Genomic DNA, 17,935 nt, shown 5'->3' with positions numbered 1-17,935 from the left:
CGATCCTTGAAATCTGTATTGAACATTTTACACTTTTTGTCCTGACGTCCAGAGAATGGCTCAACAGATCAGGTTTAATTAAGTCCGGTTCAAATGTTATCTCAAAGTGGCTCTACATCGGCGCTTCTAACGTTAAATAGTGCACTCGAATGAATAGTTATTTGAAGGTCTTCTATAAAGCGTCTTCATAAGTGCTACATGAGTCTAATGCCTCATTATCTCGGCCCCAAACAACACCGGATCACGGCAAATTACGGAATTAGCCACAGAGCCGCAAGATTAACCACAATGTGAACGGTGTGATTAGGAAGTCACCAAGGCTGCAATTACTTAGGTGATATAATGTCCGTGCGTCTCCATGGGGCCTTTCTCTGCGTAAAAAGCTGCTAACCCTGTAGATTGGACCTCGACAAGCGTGTTCTGAAATGTCCCTTTGTGTCAGATGCCCTCCCTGTGTGCTCATGTAAATGGAAAATGCCGCTTTTTTTTTCCACCTTTTAGCCGTTTTACATCAAGGAACCGCACATGCATTCATACGCACAGAGGGCCCTAAGCTGATTTTTTTTTTGTTCTCTGGGGCCCCCCCCGACAGTGGATTCTGGCTCAGCGATTGGTGATTCACATTTGACAACGTTACGACTCTGCTCTCATCACTTTGACTCATTGTATTTGTGTTTATATGACGTACATCAGACTGAAAACATCCAGAACGTCACAGCTATCACCGTCACAAGAACAGAACACAAACATATAAGGAGGGGGAGCATGATTTTTTTTTTTACAATTCTAGACATTTTTTCTTCATTTCTGGTGGATTTTAATGTGTTCCAGTTTAAATTTACATTATGTCGGGTCCTTGCACCGGTGTAAACACATACCTGCCGTCACGTCTGCCCGACTCAAAAACAAACGTAGCAGCAGCAGATATTTTACTACTATAGATATAAAACAAATGTAATAGTTTTGAAGTTTAAATATTTAGGCTGCTGTAAACACACAAGCCCTGTGCTTAATAAAACCTGATGTATTATTTTCAATATAAATGTATAGGCTCTTGGGAGGGCCCCCTTGTGGCCTCGGGACCCTAAGCAGTTGCTCAGTCTGCCTATAGGCTGAACCGGCCCTGCTTCCAACCTGTGACTCAGTGAATCTCATCGATGAACGAGTGATGTTTATGCCGAGATCAGTGGATAAACACGACCAACTGAAGTACTGTCACTGATGGCGTCTTATTCTGTGAAAAAGTTGCAAACCGTGTACTTTAAACCTCTACAAACATGTTCTGAAATGTTCCTGTGTGTCTGATGCCCTCACCATTTGCCTGGAAGTTGCTGTTTAATGCCATAGAAATAAATCAAATCAATCAAATGCATTTTTCAGTTTAAACTTTGGTCAATTTTGCTGCGTTGAGCCGACACCCTGAACACTGCTCCGGTAGTGTTTTGATTTGTTTAAGTTCGTCACTTTTTTCCCTGGTTAAATCGTCATTACGCCACAAGTCCGAACAGTTTTTACTTTTTTCCAAACGCTCCATCGACACACGGAATATTTGCTTTGTGTTGGAAGTGTTGGACCGTTCCTTAAACTGATGTATCTCCTTGTTTGCGTTTGTGATCCCAGGAGCCATCTTTGAGGAGAACGCGGTGAGGGACGATGAGGTTTTCCAGTTGGCCGTGTCGGATCTGAGTTTGAGCGACGATATTCTGCACAGTGAGAAGATCACGCACTCCATCAAACTCATCGAACCCAACAACCCCTTCCAGGCCGTCCAAGAAGGTAAGAACGCTGCGGGAGTATAGCTACGGTGGCCTCAGAGGGACAAATATCTGCTGCAAACACATAGAGATAAAGAGGAAGATATTTACAAAAGATGGATAGGAAAAAACTGTGGGTTCGAACCATGCCCTCGAAGTTACGTATAATAAAACGCGCCTTAACGTAAAAATGCTAAGCTAGTCCCTATGTTAAAGTATATACCATACCATTATTTCTTGATATTTATGTCATGTTTCTGCTTTTCTCAGTAGTCACGTGTAAAAGAGGAGGTTTAGTGGCGCTAAATGTTCACCAGGACAACACAAATTCAGAAATCTCAAATGAAAGTGCGTTAGCCGTTAGCTCAGATGCCATTTTTATGCTAATTGTGATCTAAAATAAAACAGCAAAAGGTTTAAACGCTCAACACTTTAAACGAGGTTCTGACATAAATATAGTCGATGGACTGGTACCGTCTGACGCCCTCTGGATTAGTGATAATTTGAGATTTGCTAATGCTAACCGCTATAGGAAACGTACTCTACATATACAAATATTTGGGGAATCTTTATTTTAATTTTCTGGACTATAAGACGCACTTTTTTCTTAGTTTGTCCGAGGGTGCGACTTATACTCAGATGCGACTTATATGTGAAATTATTAAAATATATAATTTCACATCTTCGTTATTGTCACACAACTACACGAGGACACTCTAGGCTTCAATGGATTTATTGATTTGGAGTGAGATCCAGAGTAAACTTACTTGTTTTTTCTGCTATATTTTTCTGATTAACTGTTAATATCTTACGTTAACAAACCAGACACGTGTTCAGTTCTGTCTGTGCTTCATGTCGCTGAATAAATATAAATGTGTTATGTTAGCGTGCTGTACTGATATTCAGCTTGTTGTACTCTATTTTATTCTTATTATTATAACTTGCCTTTAAAGATAAAATGTCTGTTCTTGATCTCGGATTTTGTAAAATAAATTTCCCCCCAAAATGCGACTTATAGTCCAGTTCGACTTACGTTTTTTTTTCTTCATTATCATTCATTTTTTCACTGTTGCGACTTAAACTCCAGAGCGATGTATAGTCCGAAAAATATGGTAATTTGAATTTTCAGATTGTTTACTTTATGTATTCAGATTTTAATAAACACTGAGCTAGCGAGTGCGCTGCAGTACACGGAACGTATTGCCAAAATGATGTTGAGAAAAGTTTTAATTCTGTTATGAATGTTCTGTCCTTCAAAACCCCAGCAAAACCACTGGTCTGATCCGCAGCGAATTGAATCACAAAACATAACAAAAAGTCCATTCTTCCTCCAGCACAATGCAAAAATAACAGTTTAAAAAAATAATGATTTCAATTTTAACCCACATAATTGTACAAGGAGATTAAAAGCTCATTGATACTTGACCTTCACAGCCACCGTAGTTTTCTCCTTTGCCTCTAATTGAGAATTTGCAAATTCGTTACGCTTGGATTCACAACCACTTACAACAAAATATCCCCAATTTGTACCCAACAATCGTGCGTGTTAAATTCATTTCCGTGATTATATTTTTATTTCATTAATTTTGCACAATTAGTGGAGCATAACTCGTTCTTATTGCCTTAAGCAGTTCTGTTTGATGTGGTCCGTTAGTAGATTTTGTGTGTGTAGTTGTAATGCTATGCAGGGGTTTCAACTTCCTGTTTCCTGTGGCGACATTTTGAGGACCATACAAAAGATATAGTATTTTGCTATGGCAACGGTACACAAACATGCAACACATACACAAACACATGCAAACATCATGGGTAATTTTTTCAGGCAAACTTTTCTGGATTCATGCTCTTGTTTTGAATGCACCTGTGTGACCTGCCGTGCTATAGCACTATGTATAATTAGCCGTATTTGTTAGCTTAGGTGTATAAGTAGCATAAGTATGTTAATCTTGGTGTGTAGTTAGCATACACATGTATTAGCTTAAGTGTATAGTTAACATATAGCCTAGGTGTGCTTCAGAGTATAGTTAGCATATGTACATGTTAGCTTCAGTGTATAGTTAGCATATGCGTATGTTAGGGTCAGTGTATAGTTAGCGTACGCATGTGGCAGGTTCAATGTATGGTTAGCATATGCGTATGTTAACTTCAATGTATAGTTAGCATATGCGTATGTTAGCTTTGGTGTATAATTAGCATATGCGTGTGTTAGGTTCAGTGTATAGTTAGCGTATGCACATGTTAACTTCAGTGTATAATTAGCATACGTGTGTATTAACTTCATTGTATAGTTAGCATAAGCGTGTGTTAAATTCAGTGTATAATTAGCGTATGCCCATGTTATCTTCAGTGTATGGTTAGCATATTCATATGCTCTCTTCAGTGTATAGTTAGCATATGCATGTGTTATCTTCACCGTATAGTTAGCATATGCATGTGTTATCTTCACCATATAGCTAGCATATGTGTGTATTAACTTCAGTGCATAATTAGCATATGCATATGTTCTCTTCAGTGTATAATTAGCATCGACATGTTAACTTAAGTGTGTACTTAGCATATGCACATGTTAACTTCAGTGCATAGTTAACATATGTGTGTGTTAGGTTCAGTGTATAGTTAGCATACGCGTGTTTTAGATCCATGCTCAAGGCTGTTCTGTTTAGCTGTGCATATGACTTATGACCTTTAACGTTAATTTTATGATGATTATTTATGTTTTGATTTGCTGTATTGTGATTTTAATGTCTCTTTTATTCTGTAAAGTGCTTTGAATTACCATGAGTACAAATTGGCCTATACAAATAAACTTGCCTTGCCTGCCTTGTTAGCTTCAGTCTATAGTTAGCATACGCGTGTATTAGCTTCAGTGTATAGTTAGCAGTGTATAGTGTTAGCTTTAGTGTATAGTTAGCATACTCGTGTGTTAGCTTCAGTGTATAGTTAGCATACGCGTGTGTTAGCTTTAGTGTATAGTTAGCATACTCGTGTGTTAGCTTCAGTGTATAGTTAGCATATGCCTGTGTTAGCTTCAGTGCTCCTTTGTGCTAAACACTGCTGTCGTTGTGAAGTTGCGTCTTTTACCTTGGGGCCAGTTTTATTCTAAACTTTTAAATCCAACTGAGATTTGTCTCTGTGGATGCTCAAAGTTTCTGCCTCTTCGCCCCTTTTCTCTCTCCTCCTTGTTTCTCATCTCTTTCTCACACTCTCTTTCTCTTTCCTCCCTCCCTTTCTCTCTCTCTCACTTTTCTCTCTGTCTGCATCCTCTTTGTCTCTCTCCCTGTCCCTTTTTGTCTCTCTCTTCTCCCTCCCTCTCTCGCTCGTTATCTCATTCCGCCTCCCCTCTTTCTCTCTTTCCTCTCTTCCTCCGTCTCTCCGTTTCCTCGGCTTTACTCTGACCCTGGGGAGATGTGAGAGATACGAGCTGGATTTTCTTTCTGCGATAAAACAGAAATCTCTGGACTGATGCGATGGACCTTGAGTCACTCTGAAATGCAGTCGTTCTATTCTTCTCGATATATTTACTCTTAGTTTTATGAATACAAGACAAACCTGATACTTCGGATGGAGGTATCGGCTATTGAAAATCATGCTAACGTATGCGCGCGCTATCTCTGGCTCTGGTCGTGTCTTAAATTGCCGTGTTTTGCAGCGTCAGTGATTTGAGAGTGAAGTGGGGTTTGCTGTGTGCTGAGAGAGGTAAACACATTAAAAAACAGGCAGGTGGCCCAGAATAGTCACCTGTCCAGCCAGAAACGCACGACAAAACCTCACAAAAACGAGGATGGCAGCTTATGTTAAAGAGGGAGCGTTCATCGTCTTTAAAAAAAATTTTTTGTACCTTTCTACCGTGTCGTTCTTTTAGATGCCCCCCATGCACGTTTGCATAATCCAGCGATCTCTCTACGGAACCTAATCGAACTAGACTCACGGTTAGCAGATTGAGATTCTGTACGAGGCTCCACCCACAAGTCTACGTCACCTATGCTCCCACACGACAATGCTCCATAAATATACGAAAACATGACACGAAACTGTACACTACGACTTCACAAACCTGATTCGATGTGCAGTAGTTTTGTTAGCGGGATGCAGGTTGATTGTGTTGTTGTAGCGCTCTGAAGTGGGAGTGACTTAAGGTGGAGAGCATATGGAGGTGGGCAAAAAACAAATAAAAGAGACAATGGAAGCACTACACTCTTTTGTATCTCAGGTAAAATAAGTGATACATTTGGTTTAAGAGATGTTTTCTGGATTTGAAAGTCACGTGATACAAATGAGAGGTTTTGATTGGACCATGCCAGAAATTTTGGGGCCCGGAGCAAGAAAATTCTCATGGGCCCCACTCTAATATGAATGAATACGATGAAGGTCCAATTTGGGGCCCCTAAAACCCTGGGGCCCGAGACTCAGATGTTAACAGTTTCATGTTGCGCTATTGCAGATGACGTAAACCAGTACTTATGTTTGAACATGTATAGCGTAGCGTACTCCATTTTCGTCTCTTTTTTTTGCATTGGCATGGCGCATGACGGGATATAGCAGAGCGTCAAGTATGCTACGGTCGATCTCCATGGAAATGCAAGACACATTTTCGGACGCATTCGTCGGGTGTATGAAATGGAACAGGCCTTGTCACGCTGGAAGTTACGCCCTTAAATGCACAGTTCAAACGGCGCATTTAAGGGCGCGTCAGACAATTTGGACACGGCCTTCGTAGTCCAGAGGTAGAAGTTTGATGGTGATGAGCGGTAACATCGTTGAAGGCGGTGCCAGACTGTCCACCGAGCTCCAGGCATGAAAACCCAGAAGGAAGAGAGGGAAAGCGCAAAAACACACCGGAAAAAACGGGAATCCTGACCAGTTACGCCCTTAAATGCACAGTTCGAACGGCGCATTTAAGGGAATTAAATTGGGACACGGCCTTTGTAGTCCAGAGGTAGAAGCTTGATGGTGATGGGCGGTAACATCGGTGAAGGTGGTGCCAGACTCTCCACTGAGCTCCAGGCACAAAAACCCAGAAGGAAGAGAAGGAAAAGCGCAAGAAAACACAGGAAAAAACGGGAATCCTGACAAGTTATAACATAATGATCCACGAGAGTCACAGATTAAAACTATAAAGCTCGATATATCTGATTGAAACTGTCCTATTTGTACATTCTGTGTTTGGGTCTCAGCTTTTTGTTTCTAGGCGACATTTTGAGGACCACACAAAAAGATACAGCATTTAGTTTCAAATGAATCGCCTTTCTCTACCCCACGTAGCACCAGTAAACGTGTCTCAAAGGAAAATGACTGAGTCCGACTTCATCTTTTAAAGTGACATAAGAAAGTAACAAAACAAAAAACAAAAAAAGACCGCCATTTTAGCTCTGATCTCAGTTTTAATCCCGTCTGAAGCCTCTGTCGCCTCGGCTGCTCTCCGCGGGGGGTCCGGGCGGGTACAAGAGCGAAGCGATGTGTGATAGCATTTATTTGTTTTGGTTGTTGCTCCTCGTTAGCGGCGCTCACATAATGGGCCTAATTAAAGCGAGTGAATGAGAAACACTGCAGACACACGCAGTTGATTACAAACTCACAATCTGAGCTTTTATGAACGCCGCCGTAATTAATAATGAAACTAAAATCCCAATTGTTTTAACGTGTTTACGCTGTATCATCATTTCATATGGGACATTACAGCTTTTATTGTTTTGTATGTGTCATCTGCGGAAGTATCGGTGACGGTTAATAAGCTTGAGGCTACAATACGCCACATGGATCACACAGATGGTTCCCGATGAATGCGCCTCTCTTATGAAGAAGACACTGTTTTGGTTCATAAAAGGCTCAAATGAATCACGCACTTAAGCTCCGATTGTTTAGTCAACTTGTTTCAAACTCCATTTTGAGACTAAACTGGAATAGGCTCGATACTCGATGCCGATTCACATTCATCTGTGTAATCGCGCAGTCAAAACGCCGCCATTTTAGTTGAGGTGTGATCCAGGTAAAAGAATAAATCTGTCAACTGGACCAAAAGTTGTAGGAGTGAAGATGTTTCGCTTCAGTTTTGGTACCACGATCATAAAAAACCCAAACAAACCACTCTTTTCTTTAGACGATGCGCCTTATTTTGAACGTTACCATGGGCGCCGCCATTGTCCTTTGGGTTGTATTATTCTGTACGGGACTGGCGTATTTTTCCGGCGACAGAAAGAAAGTTTAAGACTGCTTAAACTAAACTTAGGCTCTAAAGAAAGAAGATGGATGGATGGACAAAATAAGTTCTATTCGGAATACGGAACCATTTTAACGCCTCTAGAGAATCGGCGAAGTGTTGACTTGTTGGCGTACATGAACGTAGAACATTTTACACAAATCAACACTACTTTATGTCATATTTTTTGAGGCGAAACCTTTCCCGAATTCGCCATCGAAAAGAATGTCATGGCTCTTCCAGTTCACCATTGAAAAAAACTCCCAGAGAAAGTGCGGTTTGGAGCGTTTAGAGGCTAAAGTGGGCGGGGCCAAATAAGCTCAATAGAATGTGACTGTGTAATTCCTTAATCGTCCAGGTCTGGTCCATCGTAAAAGCCAAAGTAGGTGGTGGACACTGCCTTATATCTACCTTTAATGGCCCTACTGGCTCGCTCTATTTGCTTCATCCTCAGACCCAAAGCAAACAAACCAAACAAAGAGAACAATGGAGCGAGCCAGTAGGGCCATTAAAGGTTGAATGTGCGCTTTTAAGGCTGAAATTGTTAGAAATAGCTGTATACAGTTTCAGTGTAGTTCGCTCTCTGAACAGAAATCTGATCAGAACTGAAAAGGCGGAATGGACGAGCAGCGAAAAGTCTTCACTCCTACGACTTTTTGTCCAGTTGACACATTTAACTTTGGCTTTTACTGTCAATAGAATGTGATTTTCAACATTAAACTGTAGTACTTTGTTATATTACCATACGGCCTTATATCTTTGGCTAACATCTACATTCCCTGACCCCAGTATGAACCTAAACTTTTCTATTAACACATTTAATGAAATTGTAGACCGACACGCACCTAAAAGAAATAATTAGAATGAAAAACTGTAACAATCCTTGGTTCAACTCCGAAATTGCAAGTTTAATTAGAGAAAGAAATGCTGCCTGGAAAACTGCGCTCACAACTAGGTCAGATTTGGATTGGGGATTTTTAACGGGAAAAAAAGAAATAGATCTTTATCAACAGTGAGAAAGACGAAAATGTCTTACTTCATGTCTGCGCTGAAAGAGAGTCACGAAAATCCGGTAAGATCCTGTTCAGAGCCATAGACCGTCCATGGCGTTCGAGGCTATAGCGGCGAATTTTGAGCCAAGTTGCATATTAGGAATTCCGACCGCAAGTATCATAGCAACCAAAGAGCCAATCCGGAGCGAGGATGTTGAATTTAACGGCAATGTAAAGTGAATTGAAGCCAGAGTTGATGGACCCGGTAGCGCGACCCCGGCTAGCAGGTTAGCTATGTCCATTTATACACTTTTCTCACACAGGCGTTAACATTTTCTCACATTTCTCTCTCGTTTAAACTCTCTCAAAGTTCAAACCTTCGTAGGCGCCTTTGTCGGTGCAGAAAGTTTCATCGACGTTTTGGGTTTTGTCGGGGAGAAAACAAATTGCAAACGTACAGCACTTCAGAGTCACACTGCGATCCAACGTTTATGTAAATTTGAATTGGAAATATGTGACACTTTTAATAGGCACTTTATCTCTTCACATGTGATTATTATTTTTTTGGATAAAATGTTTTTTTTGCCGCCATTACCCACAAACGGGGATCCTTCTCATCTTGATTATGTTGAGTCTGAACCTCGGGCCGATAAGTCAGATTTTCTCTTTAAAGGTTCTAAATTTCACAAAACTGACTCCTTTGAGCTTTAACGTCTCAAATGCCTTCCTCTCCATAGACCTGCCTTGTGTCCTATATAAATCTTACCTGGAGAATACATGTTTTTAAAGTATTTTTGAGCTATAAAAACTAGGGATGGGCGATATATATCAGGAGGGGAGTTGACGGGGGAAGGAGGAAGGAGAGGGGGAGTGTTTGAGGTCCAGAATCACAACTGTCTATTAATTTATATTATAGGGGGTCCCATGTGAGTCCTCCTGCCCTGGGCCCCCCAAATTTCTGTCAACGGGTCTGCATATCAGCTCCAGTATCAAAGTGGCCAAAATTGATATGATTCGTTGAGATTCTACCCCATTTTCTGTGGAAATATATCCCATGTAAACACATTTTATTTTAAATTTTGTGATCTTTAGTTTAGCTTAAGAGAAAATTGTGGGAGTTAGTATAAATAAATTAAGTAAATAAAAAAAAAAAAACACTAAATATCAATATCTGCAAATATGGGCCACAGCAGCAAGACAAATATTGAACATTGTTATCCAGGGTATCTTATAATTGAATGGTTTTAAAGGCATATGGTGGAACATTCCAAAGCGATATCATCTCCATGGAGACGAGCACTCTCGAACAGAAAAGGCAGGCTCCACTGTGCCCCTAAAACACAGTGATGAATGGCTGTTGAGTTGAATGGTGCTTGAGTGCTTTTGTGTTTAATACCTGTCTGTTTACATCGTCTGCTCTGATCAGGATATTCAGAGGTGCAGCTGTTTAAAAGTGTAAAAAAAAAAAAGATGCTTATCAACATTAAAACTATTATCGAAACTATATACTCATTTGAGCAGATGTCGATACTGGAAAAGAGGAAAAAATAACCTTTTTGTTTTAGCTTGAAGTGGAAAGTTATAGGACATGCAAACTTTATATAGAGACTGCACATGTTTTTGGGAATCAAACCAGAGACCATCCTGTTTTATGTCGACTGTACTGGTTTATCTACTCTCAAACTCACTCTGACATAACCCAGACTCCTCTTTCTCTTTGTCTTTTCCCGTCTCTCTCTCTCTCTGACTCTCTGTCTTTCCCCGTCTCTCTGAGCTTCTCTCTCCCTCTTCCCCGTCCCTCTCTCTCCCTTTTTCCCTCCCTCTGCCCTCTCTCTCTTTCCTCCCCTCTCTCTCCTTCTTTCCCTCCCTCTGCCTCCCCCTCCCTCTCTGTCCGCCACCCCCGCTGTCTCTGCTTCTCTCTCTATCCTCTCTCTTTCCTCCCCTCTCCGCGCTCTCTTTCTGTCTGTCACTCCCCCTTTCTATCTCTGCTTCTCTCTTCCTCCCTCTGTCTCTCACCCCATCTCTCTCTCTGCCTCTCTCTCCCTTCCACTGTGCTCCGCCGCTCCTCTGTCCTCCCTCTCTCTCCTTCTCTCTTCCTCGCCCCTCTCTCTTCTCCTCCCTCCCACTCTGTCACCCCCTCTCCCCTCCCTCTCTCACCCCCTCTCTCCACACTCTCTCTCTTTCGTTCTCCTTCTTCCCCGCCCCTCTCTCCTCCCTCTCTCTTGCTGTCTGTCATCCCCTCTTTCTCTCTTCTAGCTCTCCCCCCCCCCCCCCCCCGAGTTGACACAGATTTCCTCCCCGGTCGTGTGTTTTTCCTCCTTCTCTTTCTCTCCCCCCCTCTCCTCCCTCCCTCTCTCTCTCCCTCCCCTCTCTCCCCTGTCCCCCCCTGAGTTGACACAGATTTCCTCCCTTGTCATGTGTTTTTCCTCCTTCTCTCTCTCTCTCCCTCTCTCTCTCCCTCTCCTCCCTCCCTCTCTCTCTCTCCCTCCCCTCTCTCCCCTGCCCCCCCTCTCTGAGTTGACACAGAGTTCCTCCCTTGTCATGTGTTTTTCCTCCTTCTCTCTCTCTCTCCATCCCCTCCTCTCTCCCTCCCTCTCTCTCTCCCTCCTCTCTCTCCCCTGCCCCCCCCTCCCTTCCTCTCTCTCTGAGTTGACACAGATTTCCTCCCCGGTCGTGTGTTTTTCCTCCTTCTCTCTCTCTCTCTCCCTCCCTCTCCTCCCTCCCTCCCTCTCTCTCCCTCCTCTCTCTCCCCTGCCCCCCCCCTCCCTCCCTCTCTCTCTAAGTTGACACAGATTTCCTCCCCGGTCGTGTGTTTTTCCTCCCGAGCTCCGAGCTCAGACCACATCTCCGACCTGCCTCTCTTTAATGTATGAGGCACATTATATAAGTCTCATAATTACGCCGCCCGTTGACAGATAGGGCCATTAGAGATAGCGCTGACCTCCCGTGTACCGCTTTAGTCATTCACTTCGGTAAGAGCCGCTCCCGCCGCCCGCCCCGCGCACTCAATCACACTCAGTCATGTTGCAAATATAATGAGCTCGGTACACTCCAAACTTTTAGAGCCAAATTACTACAGATTATCATTCATTTCCATCCCGTTAATGCCGTGGAGAGAGATTGGGCGTCTAACCCTCAACCTCGTTTGGCTCTAGTCGAGTATCATAGCAACCAAAAAGACAATCCAGGACGAGGGCGACGACGGTAACGCCCCGTCTCGCCCGCGCCAACGTTTTAGCACAGAGCAGGTCCTTAGCAACGCTGTCAATCAAACCTGTTGCTAACGGCAGCGGGAGCGACCTCGGGGAAATAAAGAGCCTGATTTGTCTGATAATAACTTTAGTTTTCATGATTTATGGACACAATAGTGAAATAAAAACCGCAGGATCATGTAGAGCGAGTTAATACAAGCATTTTAAGAGCAAAATGACGAGTGATCGAGGTGAAACTGAACCAGGGACACTGAAAAACTGGCAGTCCATTTTTTATTTTTTATTTTTTTGGTTGATTCTATTTTATTATTGTGTCTTGCATACAAAAAATGCAGAGTCTTTTAAGGGGCTTATAAGACACAAGTCACAAAATACAATAAACTAATTTAAACAAACCAAACTTTACAGAGAAATGAAGCTAAATTATAAATATTAGAATTAAACAACCATTTAATGTTGTTCTCATTACATCAGAATATTTCTAAATTCATTCATTTATAAAATTTCTTTCTGAAGCATTAGGACCCTGAACCTGACACCACAATCTCAATATTTGGTGTATCACTGGAATCTGTGCTCCTTCATAAAAATTCTAAAAATACAATCGCTTTTGCCACACTCCAGACTCAAAGATTCACAAACAACCCCTGACCTTTAGATTGTGGATTGTCTAGATCAGGGGCATCAAACACATTTTCACCAAGGGCCACATCAGCAAAATGGCTGCCGTCAAAGGGCCAGATGTAAAATAAATGCAGCTACTTTTTAAACTAGTTAATTAACTGTTTCTGTATTTTTTACTTATTCAAGTTACAAATATAGCATATGCGTTTGCAAAGATGTTAAAATATGGCTGTGTAACTGTGTATCTCCTGATAAAATGACATTTTTAAGACCATCATACCTTTTAATTTAGCCCGTTGAGGGCCACATAAAATGATGTGGAGGGCCACATTTGGGCCTTGAGTTTGACACATGTGGTCTAGATTGTTCTTGACCCTTATACACCATCGAACATTAGAGAAAATCACATTTCTATAAGAGGCTAAACCGATACGTTTTTCAGCACTTGATCCCTCACTTATCTCACAGGAGTCGTACTATTACTTCAGTGGGTCATATTATTTGTATATATTTGTTATGGTGCGACAGTATGGGTTTGTTTCTGGGGGTTTGGGTGTTAAAAAAAAAAAAAAAAATTAAAATAAAAATTACTGAAATGTGTTTGAAATTGTGTTTCTAATTGCTTAATATAAACACTTTGAAAAAAAAACAAATAAAATAAAAGAGAGTGAATTAGAGCCAGAGTCGATGGAGCCAGAACCGCGCCCATGTCCACATTTATTTGGAAACCGGCGGCTAGCAGGTGTTAGCTATGGACACTGGACACTTGACAATACCGGTCACCTTAATAAGCCATGTTTGGACTGTTGTTCTGATGATGTCTAAGTATTTTAACTTTATGCACTTATTTGTACTTATTCAGTGTTTTTACATTGCACTTTATCAACAAAACGAGTTCCTAGTTTGTGAGCTGTGTTCACTGACGATGGCAATAAAAGTCTTCTGATTTTATGTTAGCTACATCCATTTATACATTTAGTCTGCGGCAGGGGCGTCAAACTCAAATTCAGTGGGGCAAAATTAAAAACTGAGACAAATTCACGGGACAAATTGATTTATTGAAAAATTGACTACACCTGATATGTCGTGTTTAACTTTTTCATACGGAAACGAACTTTAGTTTTGTTTAAACACAAAGTCTGGAGCTTGATATTACAGAGAAATATATTTTATAAATAATTAATAATTAATATTTTATAAAGAAAAGAAAAGAAGAAAAGATAAAGAAAATAAATTATGTCTCTCTCTGTAGCAATTAATTTGGCTGAAATGGCTAGTAGCTTGGTCGCTAATTAGCTTCAACACAAAAGGACGGACACTTGCCGGTCTTAACTACAGGCCTGCGTACTAGCAAAGCATTCTGGGATTTGTAATATTAGTGGTACATGAGGTATATACTGTTGGACCAGCTCTAATGGACATTTTATATGATCTCACGGGCCAGATGTAATTACACCGTGGGCCAGATTTCGCCCCCGGGCCTGAGTTTGACATATGTGATCTATGACAATAACACAGAAAAAAACATGCACACTTCACCCAGAGACATCAGGAGTCCAACTCACAACCTCCTTCTACTGAGAGGAGGAGGCAGGGCTAACCACTCTGCCGCAGCCGCACAGGGAGAACATTCACACTTATAACTGTCCGTGAGGTCCACTTTCCCATGCAAACATTGCCTTAGCTCAGTGCTCATCTGTTACAGTTAAAGATTATCGGAAATCTTTGGAATGAGGCTCCGCTCCCGTCTGCTCCGGACCTGCCGCCATTACCCACAATCCTCTGGGGCGGCAGCGTTAGCTATAGCGCAGAGGAGGACAATGTGCACTGGGTTAATGCGCGTGGCTGCGTCCAATCGATTAAGCGCAGGACAAAATTAACTTCTCTCTCTTTCTGCCATTTCAGACCGAGTCGTCCCTCGGTTTCTCTCGTCCGTCTGTGTTTATACCGACGCAATCCATCACTCAAAGGTCCTATATTGCACAGAATTGACTCTTGTGAGCTTTAAATCATGTTATAATGAAAAACAGGCCTGGAGTTGTGTTTTGTTTGTTTATTGTTCGTCTGTCTACGTCTGCAAAGCTCAAAACGCTCTGTTGTTCACTTCATGACATCACAAGGTGGAGCATAGATCAGAAACTACTGTAATATGGGCTATTTATGCTGCGTCCAGAGGTAATTTCAGACTCAATTTTGCTACTAAGGAACAGTCTCGCTACTCCATACTAAAAACAGAATATAATTTTCAACATTAAGTGGTAGTACGTTCTTTTATTTTCCCGTGTGGCCTTTGTGGACTGTATACAAATGTAATACATCGCTTACTTTCTCACAGAGGTGCGAAATGTTCTGTTTCCCATCATGCAGCAGTGGTCATTTATCACACTAAAGGGAGATAACAGCTGTGTTCTGGTCATTTTGGTTAAAGTCACATCTTAGGAATGTATGACCTCCACAAACGGAGGGTTGTAAAAGTCTCACCTTGTTCAACTTTGCTTTAAATTTCTTAACGTGTGACTCTTGCTCTGTGTAAAATACTGGTACAATCTCATCTCGTTTAGACTCTGCATTAGACATCGCTTAAGACACTACTACTAGTCTCTGCTTTCAATTTTGCTGCTTTTAACCCGTCTTTGTTGCTGTAACCGACATTAAAAAAGTACAGAACGATCCCCTCTCCGTGTTGCTTCATGCAACAGAACAGAAACTGACATCTTTATATCTGTGTAATCAGGGCCGGCTCCAGCTTTCAGGGGGCCCTAAGGTGAATTCATCTCTGGGCCCCCCCTCCTGGCTCAGCTATTGGTGATTCACATTTGAAAACATTATTTGACTCATCGTATTCGTGTTTATCTGACCAACATCAGACTGAACACATCCAGAACGTCACAAGAACAGAACACAAACATATAAGACGGGGGCAAGATTTTTACAACTCAAGGCATTTTTTCTTCATTTCTGGTGGGTTTTAATGTGTTCTAGTTGATGACAGTGGCTTAAATTTACATTATGCCGTAAGGTCTTTGCACCGGTGTAAACACAGAGCTGTCCTCACCTCTGCCCGACTCAAAAACAAACGTTGCAGCAAAAGATATATTGTACTACTATAGATATAAAACAAAGGGGATATGTAGGCTGCTGTAAACACACAAGCCCCGTGCTCAATAAAACTTGATATATTTTATTATTAAAGTTCTTAATGGCCTCGCCCCGCCCTACCTGGCAGAACTGTTGATCGTCCGAAATCCAAACCGGGCCTTGAGGTCGTCTAATGAACTCCTTTTGGAAGTTCCGAAAACTAAATCCAAACACTGGGGTGATCTTCTCTGTGGCTGGACCCAAACTCTGGAATAAACTGCCTCCTGATGTGTGCACCATCACTGACTTTGGTCTTTTTAAATCCAGGCTTAAAACATATTTATTCAGACTGGCTTTTAACACTTAGTAATGTTGTGACACATTATCATTATTTATATTTTGTTGTATTAATGTATTTTATTCTCCTATTTTACTGTTTTAGTATGATTTTAACTTGTTTTTAATTTGATTTTACTGGAAAGCACTTTGGTCACCTTGAGTGTTGTAAAGTCCTCTATAAATAAATGTTGATGGATTGATTATTATTTTCAGTTTAAATGTATGGGCTCTTGGGGGCCCCCTTGTGACCTTGGGGCCCTAAGCAGCTGCTCAGTCTGCCTATAGGCTGAACCGGCCCTGTGTGTAATCCCTCTGTGTCCAGTAGGTTCCATAGGTATATTATTTTATTCAGGAAAGGTTCATTTCTGTCTGAGATGTGACGTTTGTACTATCAATACTTGCTCAAATGAGTATCTAGATTCGATACAAGTTTTTCGATACCTTTGCCAACCCCGGTGTGGATGTTCAGACACAAACTTTTCGGCCTTAAACTCCCCTGAACTCTGCTCTCTTTGTTTCTTTCCGTCTCTCGTCTCTCGTCTTGTGTCTTCTCTGGATTACGCCCGAGTCCATTTGGTTGTTCTCATTATAAACTTGTGTGTTTGAGTCGGAGCTTACAAACAGCTTTGACACAGACACCGCTCCTCGCTCCTCTCGCATCAATATTTCACACACAAAATACACTTTTGCGGCTCGCTCAATTATACATGGTCTCCCTAAAATCCCTCTTCCACCGGAATTTTGTCTGGAGCTGGAATCGTCTCGGAAATCTGCAGCGTTTAATACGGCCGAGGATTACAACATGGACGCTCTGACTGTCCTCAGGGGTGTTCTAGCTGTTAGAAAATTAGAATAATCATTTTTGTTTCACTGGCTCTGCTCCTCTGCCTCTGCTCCTCTGCCTCTGCTCCTTTGGCTCTCTGCCTCTGGTTTATGTCCTCTGGTTCAGCTCCTCTGCGTCTCCTCCTCTGGGCCTGCTCCTCTGCTTCTACTCCTCAGGTTCTGCTCCTCTGGCTCTGCTACTCTGTTTCTCCTCCTCTACCTTTGCTCCTTTTTCCTCCTCTGGGTTTACTCCTCTGGCTCTACTCTGGCTCTACTCTGGCTCTGCTCCTCTGCGTCTCCTCTGGCTCTGCTCCTCTGTCTCTCCTCTGCTTCTTTGGTTCTGTTCCTCTGTCTCTCCTCCTCTGTCTCTCCTCCTCTGCTCCTCCTCCTCTGCTCCTCCCTCTCACATCTCCCTGTAGTAACTATATCCTCATGATCTGTATGTTTGCGATGCAGCCGCTCTCCACACTGGCTCCGGTCCAGCTCCGGTCCGGTCCGGCTCCGGTCCGGCTCCGGTCCAGCTCCAGTCCAGCTCCAGTCCAGCTCTCACTGTTTGAGGCAGATTAATTTTTCATGTGGAGGTAAAGGCCACGAACACATCACAAACATGCTCCAGCCGCTCCCCGCACAGAGGAGCAGGGACCCAGAGGAGAGCCCGGTCTGAGGCTACTACACCCCCCACGAACCGGGCGAGTGCTGTCACGATACGAACATTTGAACTCTATTTCGATACTAAGGAAAAATAAAGGAAGGAACACTCGATACATCAGTGACTTGTGGTCCACCAGCACCAGCCTGTCGTCCCGGCGCTGTTGCCCTAACGTGGAGTTCATGCGGCTCAAATGTAGACCGCTTTATCTCCCAAGGGAATTTGCAGTTGTTTTGATCTGTGCTGTTTGCATCGCCTCTGACGCGAAT

At 42.3% G+C, this 17,935-nt stretch overlaps 1 protein-coding gene and 1 pseudogene across 1 annotated transcript in view; one reads left to right on the top strand and one right to left on the bottom strand.

Annotated features, from left to right (window-relative positions):
* LOC117387370 (26S proteasome complex subunit SEM1-like) overlaps positions 1–17,935 on the bottom strand; it is a 214,338-nt pseudogene that overhangs the window by 70,651 nt on the left and 125,752 nt on the right.
* LOC117386930 (glutamate receptor ionotropic, delta-1-like) overlaps positions 1,043–17,935 on the top strand; it is a 386,841-nt gene continuing 369,948 nt past the window's right edge. The window contains exons 1-2 of the mRNA XM_033984304.1: positions 1,043–1,091; positions 1,621–1,776. Of these exons, the coding sequence (XP_033840195.1) occupies positions 1,043–1,091; positions 1,621–1,776 (205 nt within the window). The remainder of the gene's footprint in view (positions 1,092–1,620; positions 1,777–17,935) is intronic.

Source organism: Periophthalmus magnuspinnatus, chromosome 19 (genome assembly GCF_009829125.3).
Source record: "Periophthalmus magnuspinnatus isolate fPerMag1 chromosome 19, fPerMag1.2.pri, whole genome shotgun sequence".
Lineage (NCBI taxonomy): Eukaryota > Metazoa > Chordata > Actinopteri > Gobiiformes > Gobiidae > Periophthalmus > Periophthalmus magnuspinnatus.
This window is presented reverse-complemented; position numbering and strand designations above follow the sequence as displayed.